Source organism: Sciurus carolinensis, chromosome 12, assembly GCF_902686445.1.
Source record: "Sciurus carolinensis chromosome 12, mSciCar1.2, whole genome shotgun sequence".
Taxonomy (NCBI): Eukaryota; Metazoa; Chordata; class Mammalia; order Rodentia; family Sciuridae; genus Sciurus; species Sciurus carolinensis.
In genome coordinates, this window is record NC_062224.1 from 14,057,139 (window position 1) to 14,074,374 (window position 17,236).

The 17,236-nt window shown below is 40.9% G+C and overlaps 1 protein-coding gene across 4 annotated transcripts in view; it reads right to left on the minus strand.

The window, feature by feature from the left end:
• Sfmbt2 (Scm like with four mbt domains 2) overlaps positions 1–17,236 on the minus strand; it is a 214,084-nt gene that overhangs the window by 57,727 nt on the left and 139,121 nt on the right. For all 4 annotated transcript variants that reach the window (XM_047520981.1, XM_047520979.1, XM_047520980.1 and 1 more), the window contains 2 exons: positions 9,204–9,286; positions 2,938–3,064 (listed from right to left, as the gene is read on the minus strand). In XM_047520981.1, coding sequence (XP_047376937.1) covers positions 2,938–3,064; positions 9,204–9,286 — 210 coding nt within the window. The remainder of the gene's footprint in view (positions 1–2,937; positions 3,065–9,203; positions 9,287–17,236) is intronic.

A 17,236-nucleotide genomic window follows, 5' to 3' on the forward strand; every position in this document is an offset into this window, starting at 1 on the left:
GAGAGAAGTCAAGGAAGACTACACAAAGATGGGAACCCTCTTAACAGAGAAGAGCCAGAGCCGGGAGAACGAGGGTTTTGAAATGTTCATGCCATTTCTGTCCCGTGAGAGAATAACCTGCAACGCGTCCAAGGTCACTTGGTTGAGAGAAGGCAGAGGCACAGGTGTGGGAGCCAGCATGCACGGCTGCAATGCCACCCCTAAAGTCTCAAAGTGACCTACATTACATGGCTCATGTCCCTGACTGTAGACATGAGTACCTACAGCAGAAGGGGGAGAGAGGAGAACTGTTACCTCTGCCCCCAAACACTAACCCCGGCACCACACACTGCCTACCCTTCCTATGCGTGGTTTGTGAGAGCGTAGAGTTCCTCGATATGCACCCAAAATAATACTACATTAATCTCAGATACTTTATTCATTGCATCCTTTTCAACAGCAGACCCTATACAGATACCTATGAATTCACGAAACTCCAGAAAAGTCAAATTTTAACAGAAATTATCACTTTAATTACCTGAAAGTGTTAAGCCATGTATTGAAAAGACTTCAATTTAATGTATTAAAAAATGAATAGAATTGTTATAAAGTACTTTATAAATTTCAAGTGTCAAATAAATGGTCTATTATCAGAATAATCATCATCATATAAAATAATTTAACAGCCACAGAGTGACCTTATTGATCCCCATCATTTTAACCCAAGGACTGATATTATATATATATGTATTATTATTATAAATTATATATTATATATTATTATAAATTGCATGAATAATATATATAATTATTTATTTTATATATATATGTACATATGAAGTAATAAGAAATAAATATAAATATAAAATAATAAGAAATAACTACCATTAAGTTGTTACTTTAAAAGGCAAATGTTCAGTAAGGGCCAAAAACAAAATAGAAACCGAAATGAAACTCGAGCAAGACCAAGCAGACAGACTGGAATTTTACCTTATTTGTGTGTATGTTTTTTAAGTGATGAGATGGATGCAAGATTTTGACCAATAATTCCAGATGATAGTCAACAAGCAATATTATAATATTCAACAGATTGTTCAAAAGCACTTTTCAAAAACATGAATAAGGGCTGGGGAGATAGCTCAGTCGGTAGCATGCTTGCCTTGCAAGCACAAGACCCTGGGTTCAATCCCCCATACAACAAAAAAAAAAAAAAAAAAAAAAAAGAATAAGCTCTGACTCCTGAATCATCTCTTTGGGTCTGTTTCCTGACACCAACTCCTTTTCATTACTACGCAAAGTACTCCAGAGAGGAAGAGGAAGCACTGACTTCCATTTTTGTTTTGCTATAAACCAAAACTTTATATCCAAAAAGGAGAAATACTATCAAAAATATTAAATTACACACTCTTTTTAAGAAGCGGAAACTCTATGGTCTAGCGGATGAAGAAACGAAGAAAATATCAAGAGCAGTGAAAATGAACCCCAGGCACATCTTAATGGCTTTGCTAGTTTCTCCATTTATAAAAATCAGGACACTCTCAGTGCTGTTTGTGTTAGGTAATTAGCAGCTGTAACGCACACTGAAAGTAGAAACTGCTAAATAAATAATGACTGTCGCAGAATTTTAACCATAATGCGCTAAGTAATGATGGTGAAACATAGGCTTCTAACTTTACCACTTTTGTTTTCAAATTAATAATGCAAATAAGACTGATCTTATTACAATGGCTCAGCACAGGGCTAGACAGCAAGTTAACTTTAGCAATCGGAAATCACAGAAGGGATCTTGGGTCTCCAGCAGCAGATGACTCAACTCCACAGGCAGCAACAAAAACAGTCACATTCTGTTCCACTAGCTGCAGCAATACCACTATTTTGCCTGTGTCTATCGTTCTGTTGATTCCAAATAGAAGCTGCTCTACTTGAAAATCCACTAAGCAATACACTTTTTGAGAATTGCCATTTATTTCAAATTGATTGTGAAACCCTAAACCACAGCAGTGCTTTAAACTATGTTCTGGGAATTAGGAACACAAATCACATCTAAAATGACCATTCCCTACATTTTCCAATCTACTACAATATTTATGAGGTTGTAGGACCATCTGAGAAGTTTCCATGCATTTTTAGACTGACTTACTGAGGAAATAAAGATGAGAAGAGATTAGCACCCATTTCTAGACCTTCCTTTAAACTTCACATTCCACTGGTGGTATTAGCACTCATAAGAGTTAAACTATGCCTAGACAGGAAAGCTAAATATTTTACTACTCATTAGCTGGTCTTATCAAAAATTACACAAATCATGAAGAGATGAGGAAATCTTAGAGATTAAATGCACTTTAATATACATCTGGAAAATATAGTCTTCTGCCTAAAGCTAAAATCTTATCAAGGTTCTGTTCACACACACACACAAAAATGTTCTGTGAATTTTCTAAACACTTATAAATAAAATGTAGCTACAAAGAACATTTTCAACGTCACTGAAGAAATAAGACTAAATCTTCTTTATTATCTATTTGAGGAGAAAGTCTTCCCCCAATAATATTTTGAGGAAAAATTAAACATCCACAGAAGAAACTAAAGGGTATTATTCACATTAAAATGCAAACATATAATTTTATTCTCATAATAATCAAGACCTCAAATACCATTTTTAGTGACTCATATTAATTTAATTGTGACATTAGCTTTAATAATCATAGATGTAAAAAGACCACTGTGTTCCAAACATAATTATCTCACCAGCATCTCATTTCACGAAATTATGAGTTAAGATGAGTGCCTCCGAATGAATTTATATTTGATTTGTTTCACTTATTTAAGAACACTGAATAATTTAAGATCTGTTTAAATACAGGAGAAGCCACGTGGGCACTCCTGAGAGTGAGTCTCTGCCGCCTGGCATTTCCAGACAGGCCCTAGCCCCTCTGAATGGGGACCAATTGTGCATACCTTCCAGGTGGAGCCACATCAGCCGCCCCTTCACGCTGACCACAGAGGCCACGCAGAGTTCTCCTGGGTTCCTGGGGTTCACGGCTTCCAGTTTCATGTTCTTCGTGAAACCCCGACTGAATGACGTCTGAAAGAGAAACAGAACTGGCACTGAGACCAGTGCGACCCCAGCAGGATAACAGCAGCGGCAGAGCGGGCCAGGTGGAGACAGAAATGTGCACACGTCTCATTTCAGGACAGGAGGGCTGGTCTGCATGTTCCCCTTTCCCCCTGAATCAAAAGAGTCATGCATGCTTCATTTTGGCAGCTCACAAGTTAGAACTCTGCTTGGCAAACAGTGGGTGCCTGATATTTGTTAAACGAGGGAGTTCTGCATGTGTCCTCACGTCTACTGATGCACATATCATTTCTCCTGCTCTCCTATTGCTAAAAATCAGACCGAGGCATATTTGAGGGTGTTGAAGTGGGCAGATGGGAGCGTTCATCTGACCTCGTTTTCTCTGAAGACTGCCCTTTAGCCCTTCTTAAGAGTACAGGTCTGCTGGTGATGCATTTCCTCCCCACCCCTTAAAAAGCAAATCTGAAACTTTAGATTATGTAGAAGGAAATGAGAGGGAAGGGGGTATAAAAAATGGTGGAATGAGGCAGACATCATGACCCTATGTACATGGATGATTACACGAATGGTGTGAATCTACATCGTGCATCATGACCCTATATGTACATGGATGATTACACGAATGGTGTGAATCTACATCGTGCACAACCGTAGAAACAAAACGATGTACCCCATTTGTATACAATGAATCAAAATGCAGTCTGTAAAACTAAAAATAAAAAAATATATTTTTTAAAAAATCTGAAATGTCATTATTTTCCCACTGTTCTGTTCATTGTATTTACTTCTTAAATTAATTTTTTTTAAATTTTACATATGGTAAAATTCATTCTTTGGGATCTGCTGTTCCCTGAAGGGAGGGCTGTCAGACTAATGCATAGTCACGTGTCTATAATCACAATCAAGAGGCAGAAAGAACAGTTCCTTCAACCCCAAACTCCCTTGTGCTGGTTCTTGGATAATCAGTCCCTCCTCAGCACTCGATTCTTAGCACACACCAATCTGTTTTTAGTTCCTATCAGTTTGTCTTTTTATTCTATAGTCTCATATAAATGGAACCACACTATGTGGAGGCGTTGAAGCCTGGCTTCTTAGTAAAAGGCATTTGGCGTCCACTCGTGGCGCTGCATGAATCAAGAGCCAGCTCTATTTTACATCTGAGCAGTTCACACAGACGTACCACAGTAAAGCACACTGGAGTCGTTCCCAATATTCAGAGAATGTGAACAAGGTTGCTGCAAGCATTTGGTTATACGATTTTGTGGAAATGGGGGTACACTAAGCTGCTCAGGGTGTCTTAACAAAACACCAGAGACTGGGCAGTTTAAACCACAGACAACTATTTCTTCAAGGTCCTGGAGGCTGGAGGTCCTTGGTTCATGGGCGCTGTCTTCTCCCTGTGTCCTCACGGGGTCTTCCCTCTCTGTAGGTCTGCCTCCTAACTTCTTCTTTCTTTTTTTTTTTAATTTTTTTTTTAGTTGTCAATGGACTTTATTTTATTAATTTATATGAGAATTGAACCCAGTGCCTCCCACATTCCAGGCAAGTGCTCTACCTCTGAGCCACAACCCCAGCCCCCTAACTTCCTCTTCTTATAGGTACACCAAGTCATACTGGATTAGGGCTCAGTCATGTGACTTCATTTACACTAATTACTTCTTTGAAAATCCTGCCTCCATATTATGAGACACCAAGGATAAAACATAATCACATGAATGTGGGCAGGGGGTGCAACTGGACTCCTAACACTAAGTTTTCCCTTCTCCAGAAATTAGGTTGCAGACCGTATGGTAGATGAATGTTTAACCACCTAAGATGGTGTCAAACTGTCTTCCAAAGTGGCCCTGGTGTTTTGCATTCCCCCAGCAATGTACTGCTACAAATCCTCATTTGCACTTGGTGTTGCTGGCTTTTCACTATTTAGCCATGCTAGGGCATCTAGTGGCACCTCCTTGTGGTTGTCCTTGGTTTATCCCACTGAGCAATGACTCTGGGTGGTTTTTTTCCCATTTCCTTGTCATCTGTATAGCTTCTTTGGTGGTGTGTCTTCTTTTTCTTACTCTATCGTGTCTCCAACTGTACATGGTCTCATCCCTCAGAACCCTGATGTTTCATTTGTCATTTTTCTCCTTGCCAATCTTTTTCTCTCCATTCTTCAGACAGGATAATTTCTATATTCAAGGTCAGGGATTCTTTCCTTTATCACTTCCATTCTGCTGTTAATTTTGTTAATTGCAGTTACTGTAAATCTCAGTTATAGAGTATATCTCTCTTTGCAAGAGTGGGGATCAAAATCAGGGTCACCCTTACCACTGAGTTAAATCCCCAGTTCATTTTTTAATTTTTCTCATTTTGAGGCAGTGTCTCACTAAGTTGCTTAGGCTGACTTCAAACTCACAATCCTACTGCCTCAGCCTCCTGAGTCGCTGGGATTATAGGCATATGCCACCACACCTGGTTCAGAACTTCTCTTTTTTTTAATATTTTCTACTTCTTCTTTAGAACTTTTTATCTTTTCCTTTTTTTTTTTTTTTTGAACCAAGGGCCTGTGCTTACAATGCAAGCATTCTGCCAACTGAGCTATATACCCAGTCCTAGAACTTTCTTTTTATTCATAATGAGGATATTTTTCTTTATGTCTACAGTTCTCAAACTTTAAGGTACATCACATAATCCTGTTGACAGCTTTTTTAAAAAGCAGACTGCTCAGCCTTCCCCAGTTTCTGATGCAGTTGATTATAAGTGGTAGTAAAGAATACGTATTTCCAACAAATACTTAGATGATCCTGAAGTTACTGGTATAGGGATAGAGACCACATTGAGACCCATGCTCCACATCTCTGAGGGTTTTTAAATAGTTGTCTGCTAATTTCAACATCTGGATCATCCTGGGTTTGATCTGTTTCTCTTTCCTATTGGAAATGAATGAATTTTCCACTTTTTTCATGTCTTGAGCAACTCTGGATTGAAACTTGTGTATTATAAACTTTATGGTATGCAGGCAGTGGACTGTGTTCTATTCCCACAACGGGTGCCAGTTTTTCAAGCTGTCTTGAGAAGCAGCTCAGATCTCAGTCCTGGTCTCTTGTCCTTATCTAGCTGCTGGGTCTGAGGGATGATGCCCGGTATAGTGTCCTCGTCCTAGTCAGACATGATTCAACCAAGGAGAAAGGGAGTATCACACACAGGATCCACGCATTCCCTCCTGGCCCTCCCTGTGGGACGCTCCCCTCGACCTCCAGGGTCTATGCTTGCCCAAACTCCACAATCTGCTTCACCAGGGCAGAAGGACTGAGTTTTACATCACTCTCGTAGCTATCCTGCACCCTGCCAACTCTGGCTGTCCTCAGATTGGACACATGACCAGACTGCTGCTTCCTTCTGACCACTGCCCCCCCACAATGGGCCTGTTCTTATTTGTCCTCCACTGTCCTCATATGGGGTTTCTGGTACAGTATCTAGTTGCTATCTATAGGAGGGTCAATTCAGTATGCGCTCACTCAGCCAATACTGGAAGCAAAACTCCCTCTTAATATTATTTTAAAATAAATATGAAAATTGTCCCAATAACTAGCTACTATAAATTATAATGGGACATATTATAATACTCTGTAACCATAACTATTTTGTTAGTATAGAAACTAAGGTAAACAGGTTCCTATTAAGTCAGAGACCGCTTATTTCTATGACTCCTGGAAAGAAATCTAAGTCATTCGTATTTACCTGCCCTTCATAAAACTTCTGTTAAAAAACAAAATTATATCTTGATAGAATCTGAAGAAAAGTGGCTATTGTATGTTTAAAAATCAATTTGTTCCTTCCCAGAGAAATTCTAGCTGGGCTATTTTTCCTGCAAGTCACCCTGTGTCATCCACATGTGTTATGATATTGAGCTTCTTTCTGATAACACAACTCGATAGCTGCCTGAAAAACCTCTAAGTAAGTTAAAATGCATTTTATTCTACTTAATAAGGAAAAGCTACAACCATGCAACCAATTTTCATTTCAACTCACTGCTAGAGGGTAATTTAAAGGATCAATAGCAAAACTGTTACCTATGAGTTTATTTTACTAAGCATTCGGCTGTGTCAATCCATTTCATAACTGCCTCTGATTGTTAAACATCCCCAGGGAAATGTCTTCCATGCATCCAGTTCCACACTGGCTCCCTTCTAGTACACATGAGATGTGTGATTAAAAAATGAATTCATAATAAGCATTCCATTAAAGAGCACGTGCAGCAAGCTAACAAATTCAGCAAAATACCAGTAATGCAATGCATATGCCAACAGGCAGACAACAATTCTGTCCGTTGAATAAATGGGGAGCCAGAAACAAAGGCATTCCTAATGAACATAGCAGCAAATTTATTAAAGCAGATTTAATCTTGGTAGCTAAATCCTGGATCAACTCAGAAGCCAACTGGTGATATGGCTTCTCGTTCCACCACTAAAAGCCACTTGGAGGACTTTGGGCTGAACGAGAGCAAAGGACAGACAAAGAGAAGTCTTGGTGGAACATCCATGTCCCAGCAGAGGTACTTCCTAACCACAGATCCAGGGGGTGACGTATTTGCTTTTCAAAGGGAAAAATCGGGGAAGGAGTATTTCTCTTTGGAGGCAGGAAGCACAATCTCAAACAGGCTTGGGAGGGTTACAGGGTGTCTCCACAGTCCTAAATAAAAGGCGGTCAGGCCAGTGGATTCTGAGATGGTGACAGCAACATGGAGAAGAGTCAGGCAAGGCAACACTGGACCTAGGAAGCCTAAGGGCTCCCAAGCTACAATCCTCATGGCCACACAGCTGTCCTCTTCCACCACCTGACCACATGCCTTGAAGGCTACCGAGAAACCGCTTCTGCATGAAGGCAGTGGCAGCCAGGGAAAAGGTCATTTAGTCATTTAAGGGGCCCCGATTTCCAACTCTGCCACTGAGCTGCTTCTGTATTTATGAGTACAAGTTGACCCAGCCATCAACCCACTGAGTTTTTCAAAATCTGCATTTGACTTATGCTCAGTTTCGAGCTTCTATTAAGCCAACAGTTTCTCCTCTCACTTTTCCTGTTCTGTGATCCCTGGAGGACAAATCACTGCAGGGGTGGCAATGAGTCACCAGCACATTCAGAAACAAGTCTCTCGCCTGGGACTCCTTTGCACTGCTACGAGATCACAGGCTCCAAGCAAGAGAGTGATACCTTTTTCCTTGGCGTAAGAGATTAATGCTCATACCAAACAGTCTGTTAAACACACCAGGCCATCTATTTACACTTTATTCTTAAAGCGGATAACATTCCATGTGCCTTGTCATAGTTCCTAAGGTTGATGGAGCTTAAATGAATAATTTTATAGATTACAAGACCACCTCCTACAACTACGCAAGTACCCACACTTATTGCTATTTTATGTGTCATAAAAATCCTATTATTATGCCAATAGGTCCTCTTTGAGTAAGTAGTTTAAAGTAAGCAGAGCACAAAACTGTTTAACTTGAATCTTACTAGTAATCAAAGTACTTCATAAAGCAATCAAAGAAAAAAATAATACTAATTTTTAATAAGCCATATGGGCAAAGGATCTCTTATCAACGGGCTGGCTCTCTTATCAATGGTCTGGCCAGTATTACAGCACATGGTAAGTGCATATCTAATGTTGGCACAGATGGTAGCTGTCCAAAATCTGTCCTCCTCCTTCCACAGCATGGAATGACGGTTGGGAAAGGGAACCCAGGACCCACCTCTGGACTTCACTTACAGCAGCCCAGAGACCAGTTCTCACCAATGGAAGGTGAACAGGAATGTGTCAGCACCAGGCTACCGTGCTTGGAACAAGGACATCAGCTCCTGGGCTTTTTTCCTACCTGTGGGCTAATCAGGTGACCAAAGGAGCCCAAGACTCCACTAAATCAGGAACACCCTGGACTCCTCCCTCAGCAAGAAATCAACTTTGCACGTGTCCAAGTCACCGCACATGTATTCATCAATTTGTCACCAACCCCAAATACACAACCCGAAAGGTCACTGTTCAAAAGCAAAGTTTCGTGATGCAAATTGGTCAATACTCCAAATTGGTCAATAAATAGAAAGCAAATCATAAAACTTACTGTGAACAACATCTATGACTTTAAAAGGTAGGAAGAGGAAAGTTTCTTACATTTCTAAAACAGAAGGGAGGTGCTTCTTCTGCTCCGTGCTGCTTGTGATAATCTGCCCAGTCAAAGTCCTGGCTGGAGTAACCTGTGAATGATGAAACACAGAGGACACCGTTAGCTGAGCCAAATCCCAGGCAGAGGGACCTCGGCGTGGGTCGGTGCTGGGTTGAAACTGTCGGAGCAGCACGTCTAAGCCCCGGAGGACGAGTCCTCAAGCCCCACAGCATCAGATTTCATGAGGCTCAAAGGAAAATATTCTGGAAAATGCAAAGCAACTAATACAGGCAAGGAGGACCAACATCACAATGCAGGACCTGAAACCCAGTGAAGAAGGGGGAGCTTACCTGCTGCCCTACGGGGCACCTGCTGGCAGGTGCAGAAAGACAGAGAAGAAATGACACAAAACATTACTATGATCCATTTTGCAGAAATGGACAAAGACCCCTCTTGTTGATAAATCCCAAGCCCACAGCAACTTTACTTTCAGTTTCTTCAAAGAAATAATGAGCATTTATTAGGGAAAAATACAGCTGGGAAATGACTTTCAAAGAATAAATGAAGAAAGAGTAGAAGACAAACAAGGAGACAAAGTCCCCAAAGAAAGGAAGGGAGAGGAGAAATGTAAACCATGCCTTGGAACTGAACTGCGAGGGTGGAGGAGAAGGAGAGTTGGGAAAGATGGGCCTCTCTGATTCGAAGCTTTGGGGACAAATCGGAGACTACAAGGCCAGGGTTTGAGAAATGACTATTCCCGTGCCCTGAATTTAATTAGACGCAGATCTTCCCAGTGTGATTTTTCTTTTACTGACTTCATTTCTGGGGAAGAGGGGGATGCAATTACACAGTGCACATCCATCATGGCAAACACAGAAGACCTGGGAGGAGAGGAGGGACAACGGCACGGACTCCTAAATGAGAAAGGCACAGGAGGCAGGAAAAGGCCTCCTGCACCAGGTCGAGCCAATGAGTCAAGGCCAAGGAAAAGGGGTGAGATGCTTAAACGCCTCCTGTCAACAATGGACAGAGGCGGAAAGTGCAGACCAACTGTGGTTAACTACCACCTGCAGAACCCCTGGCTCAGTGCACCCTCTTTACTGGTTGAAGTGCATGCAAATCCATTAGGGACTTCTGAAGTACACTTTGACACTAGTCCCCCAATTTCTTGTATCCACTGTGTCATGAATCCTACTGCGGCAAATTCACTTAATGTCAGGGCTTTGTGTTACTAAATCCCACAGGTGCAGAGAATTATGAATTACAGAAATTATTAAAGAAACTCAAGACGTGGTTGCCTCCCACACTGTTAATGTTCCCAGAACAAAAGTAGGTATTATTATTTTCATTAACTAAGTTCAATTCACCTTTTTTTTTTTTTTTTTTTTTTTTTTTAAGGATTGCAGGGAGAGCTATTAACCAAGACAATAGCTCTCCTCTGGTTCTGGAGACTGACCTCTGACCCCACCCATGCCCCACTGACCAGCAATAGCAGGGATGTCCTCCTTTTTCTTAAGACATCTGTTTCATTCTACAAAGACTGACAACTTGTTGCTTTCAACAAGGTGACATGAAGTCTCATGGCTTCCATATATTCTTTGCAGGTAATTTCAAAGTGGTTGCTCAAGTTCTCCTGCCTGTCCTTCCACTAACCCTTCTCTCCAGAGCTGTCCCTCCTGTTCATTGGCTTTTGCATCAGAGGTTTCTGGAAGAGACAAAACTAATGTTCTTTGAACATTTTTACATAAAATAAAGCATGCCTTAAATAAAAGGTAATGGAATTTGAATTGTTTTACAATTAATAGAACACACTGCACTTTGAGCACAGTGTCTCTGCCATTGTTTTGGAGCAAATCTGCATGTTCGTGTATCCGAGTACAAGGAGGAGTGAGCCTCAGAACACCTCGGGGTGGTCAGAAGTTTCCTAACAGCACAGAGGCTCAGAAAAGATAAGGGCTGATGTTATTCAGCTCTGCAGGTCATTGGGTGGACCATGGTAAAAATAAACATAAGACTGACTTTCTGTACCTACAAATCCACAAAATTAGAGCAAAGCTTTAAGGCTCCCTCTGGCTGTCATATTCTATGACTCAGAGAGCTGCCATTTCTAATTATTTTACTGTTGCTATCTAGGATTTTCTTTCCATCTCCCTGTGGTTAATTTCCTTTTCTTATACTAGGAGAAAAGCGTAACAGGATTAGAAACATCACATCACAACTCATTCCATGAAGACCAGGTGGATCCCCATGACACCAGGGTCCCATCTGCCTGGCAGACTGGCTTTGTTAGAGTCAAGGCCTCGTTCTGTATCTCTTCCCTGGACCTCCATTCTTTCCTTAGTTAATTTTGTGAGCTGATGGGATTTTATGGGATCATGGGTCCTAAACACATGCGAAGTAAAGCATTTTCAGATATTGATATGACACAACATTTGGGTAATCTGTACAGTAATATCTATTCAGATAAAACGTTCCAACTTCCTCACTCTATTTCTTAAATATGGACATTTAGCTGGGTTTTCCACAACCAACTTCTAATGGGTTTCAACCCACTCCACAAAATGTCATGCTCCATGTTTGTCTTGGACCTACATTCAACCCTTCATATATCCAGGCCTCTGCAGTCTCTGTGGGGAGCCATTTTTAATCTAATAATTTCTAGATATAATCAAGTCTTGCTGGGTACAGTTTAAGCAATAATTAGTTATTCTGCCCCCAAAACTCACTAATTTCCTTGAACACTGGAACAGCTTAGACTTTTCCTCCTCCTCCTCTTAGGGACCTTTATTCACTTCATCACTTAAAATTCTTTTCCTTTGGGCTGATAATGAGCTCTCTTTGTAAGGCATTTTTTGTGACAGCTCAGAAAATAACTGCTACATAAAAACAAATTGCTGTGGATCGTATAATAGAGACAACAGGGGTCAATTATACTCATTAATCAACAAAGACAGAACAAGAAGTACTGAGGCTTAACTGTAGCCAGGAAAACATGTTTTAAAGCTGGAGGGAGGGAGGAAAATAGCAGAGGGGAGAAGAAAATAAGAGGAAATAAAACCCCTTAGGCTATTAAAATCTGCAACAAGCTGCCAGGGGAGACTGTTGAACCACAACCATTAGAGTCATTTAAGCCTTTATCAGTGTTTATTCTGAATGAAGTTCCAACTGTTCCAGGTCCAAATGGGAAGAGGCAGATGACCCATTTTCTCATGACACAAATGAACGGTCATAAACCAGCTCCACTTGCAAACATTACCATTGACTGTGCAAATGGACAATTCCTTTTGAAAAACCATTTGATAATAGCAGTAAAAATACCCAAGCCCTTTGACACAACAAATTTGCTTCTGAGAACTTAGCCCATAAACAGGACTCTAAAACCTGTGAAAGGGCGATACATTAAGATTCTTACGGGATTATGGTTGATAGTACTGAAACGACTCTCCATTCAACAATAAGAAATGACGTGAGACTTATCCAAGTGTACAGGATGTCATGCAGGCATGAAATTGCACAGTTTATTGAAAAAAAAAATCATTAGTGAAAAAATGGTTGTTACGCTTTAGATGTGAAGACTGCTGCAAGCTTATACTGAATTATTAGATTTATATAAAAATACGCTAAGAAAGAGACCAGCAAAAGTGTTAAGAAAAACTTAATAATGCTACATATCAAAATAATTGTTTTGGACTCTTGGTTACTTTTTTCTTCCACCTTTTTGCATTTTCCAAGTTTTCAATAATGAGAATGAAATTAGTTCAGTAATAGAAGTCGGGTAAAAACAGCATCTTTGCTCACTTTTAGCAGATAACAGGGAACAGGTCAATCAGTGGAGGGTCTGTTCAGCATGTGGAAGAGCCCAAGGCTACCTCCCCATAGCCATCCATTTTTGGATTTGCTAACAGAATCCAGATTTTCTCCAGCATTGGTTAGGCCCCTCCTTGGCACCAGGAAGTGAATCTTTGCTATCCAGAGACCATGGGGGTGGCCTCATGCCCCTGGACTGTGGCTTGGGACAGGAGTATGGGAAAAGTTTACAGAAAGATTTCTTTCTCTAATAAGGGAGATATGTGGGACAAACATTCTTATGCTGGGTGGCTATAAAAATAAAACATATAATTTTTATTAAATTTTTTATTTTAATTTTTCTGCCATCTACTGTACTGGCAAAATGAAAAAAAATTAGAAGACGTCACAGTCTGAAGGCTGCTGGGAAAGAGGCCTTTCTATGCATTTCTACTTGGAGTATAACTCGAAACACTGAGGCAGGCATCAGTTTCAGAAAGTGCGTCATGGGTCAGAATCTTCCAGAATGTGCTCGCCTCCAGCCTACACAGCGGTTCCTTCACTTGTTCCTTTATTCAAATCGACTGACCTGGCACGTGCTATGTGCAAGGCAGGTGCTAACATAACACTTGAGATACAGAAGCAAACAAAATCAACAAAGCCCCTTCCCCTCACAGGGCTCGCCTGCAGTGAGGGGAGAGACAGCACGTACCAGCATTGAAACCCAGATGCTCCCAGGTGTGACAAAGACAAAGCACAGAAAGCACATGAAGATGGCCACACCTGTTAACAGAACAGCCAGGGAGGCTCCCTCCAAAGGCAAACGGTGGCACAGGTATCCTGGGGTGGAGGAAAGAGGCAAGGAACTCTTTGGGGAGAGAGGAGACTGGGCCCAGAAGTTAGTGAACGCAAAAGCCTAGGAGCGAGTCTGGAGTGTTCACCCATCAGCAAGAAAGACCCAGAGACTGAAGCAGAAGGAGCAGGAGAGAACAGAGCAGCCATCTATGCTGGAGTCTAAGAGGACAACTGTGCAAGAGCGTCATACATGAAGAAGACAACTTAAAACAACAAGAGCAACAAGGAAGTGTTTAAACGGTTCACCTACAGATCTTGGGATGTACCACATGTAAAGTCATCAATATTTTGGCATGACACATCTTAACAAATGACAAAAGCCAAGTGTGAATGCAAAAATTAATTTTTAATGTGTAAAATACTGAAGTAGATATACAAAGTTGTATACCCAAGGAAACAGAAACTGGAAGGAACACATACCAAAAGTTATTTCATCAAGATAGGATTATTACAAGGAAGAGATTATTAGACTTTTCTATTTTTCAGTTTTGAAGGATGAATATGTACTAATATGTGATACAAGAATTCTTTTATAAATGAACTGAAGTCCAATAAAAGCAATAACACTTCCTAAGTGAAGGAAATATATTTACTCGAGAATTCTTCACTGTTTTGTGTCCAGTTTGCTGAACTGGTTAGCTGCTGTTTTGATGGATGCAAAGGGTATCGACCCTGACTTGTTGAGCCTCGGCAGCTGCTGAGAGCAGGAGACACCCCCTCTGGGGCACCTCTCTGACACCCACAGCAGAGCAGAGTGAAGGCAAGGATGGAGAGAGGCCTGGAGAAGTAAGGAAGAAAGCTCTCAAGAATCTCACCCAGTGGCCAAAGAGCGAATGGCCCCACAGAGAGCTCTCCTACACCAGAGAAAGTTTCCTTTGTTAAATGTTAGAACAGTGAGTGCAAATAGCAAGCTTACTAAGCTTTTGGTTCAACCTCCTTTTGAAAGGAAAAGTGACACAATCACCTTCAAACACCAGATATGTGGACAAAGGATGACACAGGAGAACCCACCTTCTGGAAGCAGGTTCCTAGTTCTCCCTCAGAAAATCTCTTCCACGCTGGGCAACTCCAGTGGGAATCTGCGCAATGCACCTTGCTGACCAAAAGTTGATCTCTCTTCCTTTCAAACCCAAGCTTTTCCTGGGTTTGAAACAACCAACATTCCCAAACAGTCCCGGAAGCCACATGCTTGATGGCAGCATTGGTGGGACAAATGTCCCCACCGTACTGACAAGGGAGCGAGACCATGCAGAGCTCAACTAGCAGGGCTGGTGGGAGCCACTGTCTCTTCCAGAGCAGAGCTTTCTCCACATGCTTTCTGCAAAACCTTTTCTCTTTTAAGTTGTCAATTGACTTTCATTGTACTTACTTATGTGCTGTACTGAGAATCAAACCCAGGGCCTCATGCATGCCAGGCAAGCACTCTACCAGTGAGCCACAACCCCATCCCCTGCTGGTTAAACTTCCAGGCCCATCTTGAACTCCATATTCTCAACTAACATTCAGTCTTAAGCCTTCCTGATGTGGCAGGTCTTCAATGTCTACACATTTGCTCACTTCAACTGAGCTGTTCTTCCTTTTTATGTTTATAGAATAAAGCAGGAAGTTAAGAAAAAAAGTAAGCGAAGAGAAGGGGAACAAGTAAATTTAATAGACACAGTAGCCATGTTACTTCCTTATCATTCAGGGAATTATGTTGAGAAGTATTTAATAGAGGTGATGATATGACACTTAATATCCTTCTCTGGGAGCAAGCACAGAGTGCTATTTTGAATTATAAACATAATGTTAAGAGATACAGATGTGTCCTCAGGAATAGAACTGAACATTCAAAAAGTATCAACTGTCACCAGAAAATGTCTTTAAAACACTGAAGAATGAAGAAGAGAAGAAGAGGGAGTCAGACTTGTCAACACCAATAATATTTTCAGATACTAAAAACAATTGATACTAAAAATAATTCAAAGTTGTACTCTCCCAGTTCTTTTCAATTAAAGAGACTGGGCTTGCTTAGCATGCACAAGGCCCTAGGTTCAATTCCCCACACTGAAAACACCAAAACAAAAAGAAAAACTTTATTTGATGAGGAACGAATCAGAAATATAGACATGAGACTGTATTTCAAGTCCAGTAACCAGCAGGGCAACTCTGAAAGGCTTCTCTCCATTGCCAGAAGAAATATAATTTTAAAAATGAATTATGTAGCAAAACTCAAAAATAAAAGAAAATCTGCAGATGCAAAAAAAACTATGAGGGCTCAAAAAATAAAAGTTAAGTAGCCCAGGAACTTATGGGGGTGGGAGTGGAAGAAGACCAGACTCAAGGAAGGAGCAGAAGGACCCCAGGCTGCTGGAAACCAGCCGAGCCCCAGGCAGCCCAACCACTGGAGTAGAGAAGCAATAGAGATAGTTACTACCTGCCCAGGGTTCTGATTAAGGGAGGGAGACCACAGGGAAGCATGGTGTGCTCCTCCAAGGCTCTAACTTTATAATTCCAAACAGTACCGTCTGCAAGTTAAGGCAAGACTTGCCGTCCATGCCCTGAATAACGAGGGACATCTTTATGAAGCAGACGTTGTCTCTGGCACTGGAGATACAGTAGTAAACAGATTTTTTAAAAACCCTTCGCCCTGTGGAGCTTCCTTTCTAATGAGCAGACCAGAACAGGGAACCGATTTCACAGGTAGTGAAAACCCTGGCATACTGGGCAGACACATGGATTCTTTTCTCCAATTTTTTTCCCATTTTTCTTTTGAAAATCGAAAGAACAGACCAAAATACAGCGATGATACAGAACATTTGAACAACTGAATTAATAAGCTTGATGGAACCAAATGACTGATAATATATTTGAAACAGCTAAAACAAAACGCACTGTAAGTAGGTATACATTACCCACACGGTCTTACACAGGAACGGTAGCCCCGGCTAAATCTAAAACTGTTAGAGGAAATAAATTCAAGCTCAATGAAAGGTCAACAGCACCAGCTTCAGAGAGATCTGCAAGCTTGCTTTAGCAAATCTTCAAAATCAGATAATCTGTATCTTACAGAAACACGCTCTTGAGAAAGTTTAGAAAGGTTGCTGGATATGAAATAAATGTATAAAAATCTGGGTGGTGACAGAAGGGCGCAGAGCTTCAATTCACTCAACATTCAACAAATACTGAGCAAGTGCCACCTGCTATTCTAGCCACCGGTGATCAGTAAGAGAAAAAGTTCTCGGCTCTTGTGAAGCTTTCATCTTAGTGGAGAAATAAAGAACAAGACAAAAAAGTAAAATATATATTACTTACTTGTATATTATATGGCAAGAAATTCTGTGGAGAAAAACAGTGCAGGAAAGGAGATAAAAATGTTGGGGGTAGCAATTTGCTATCAATATCTGATTAAGGTAGCCCA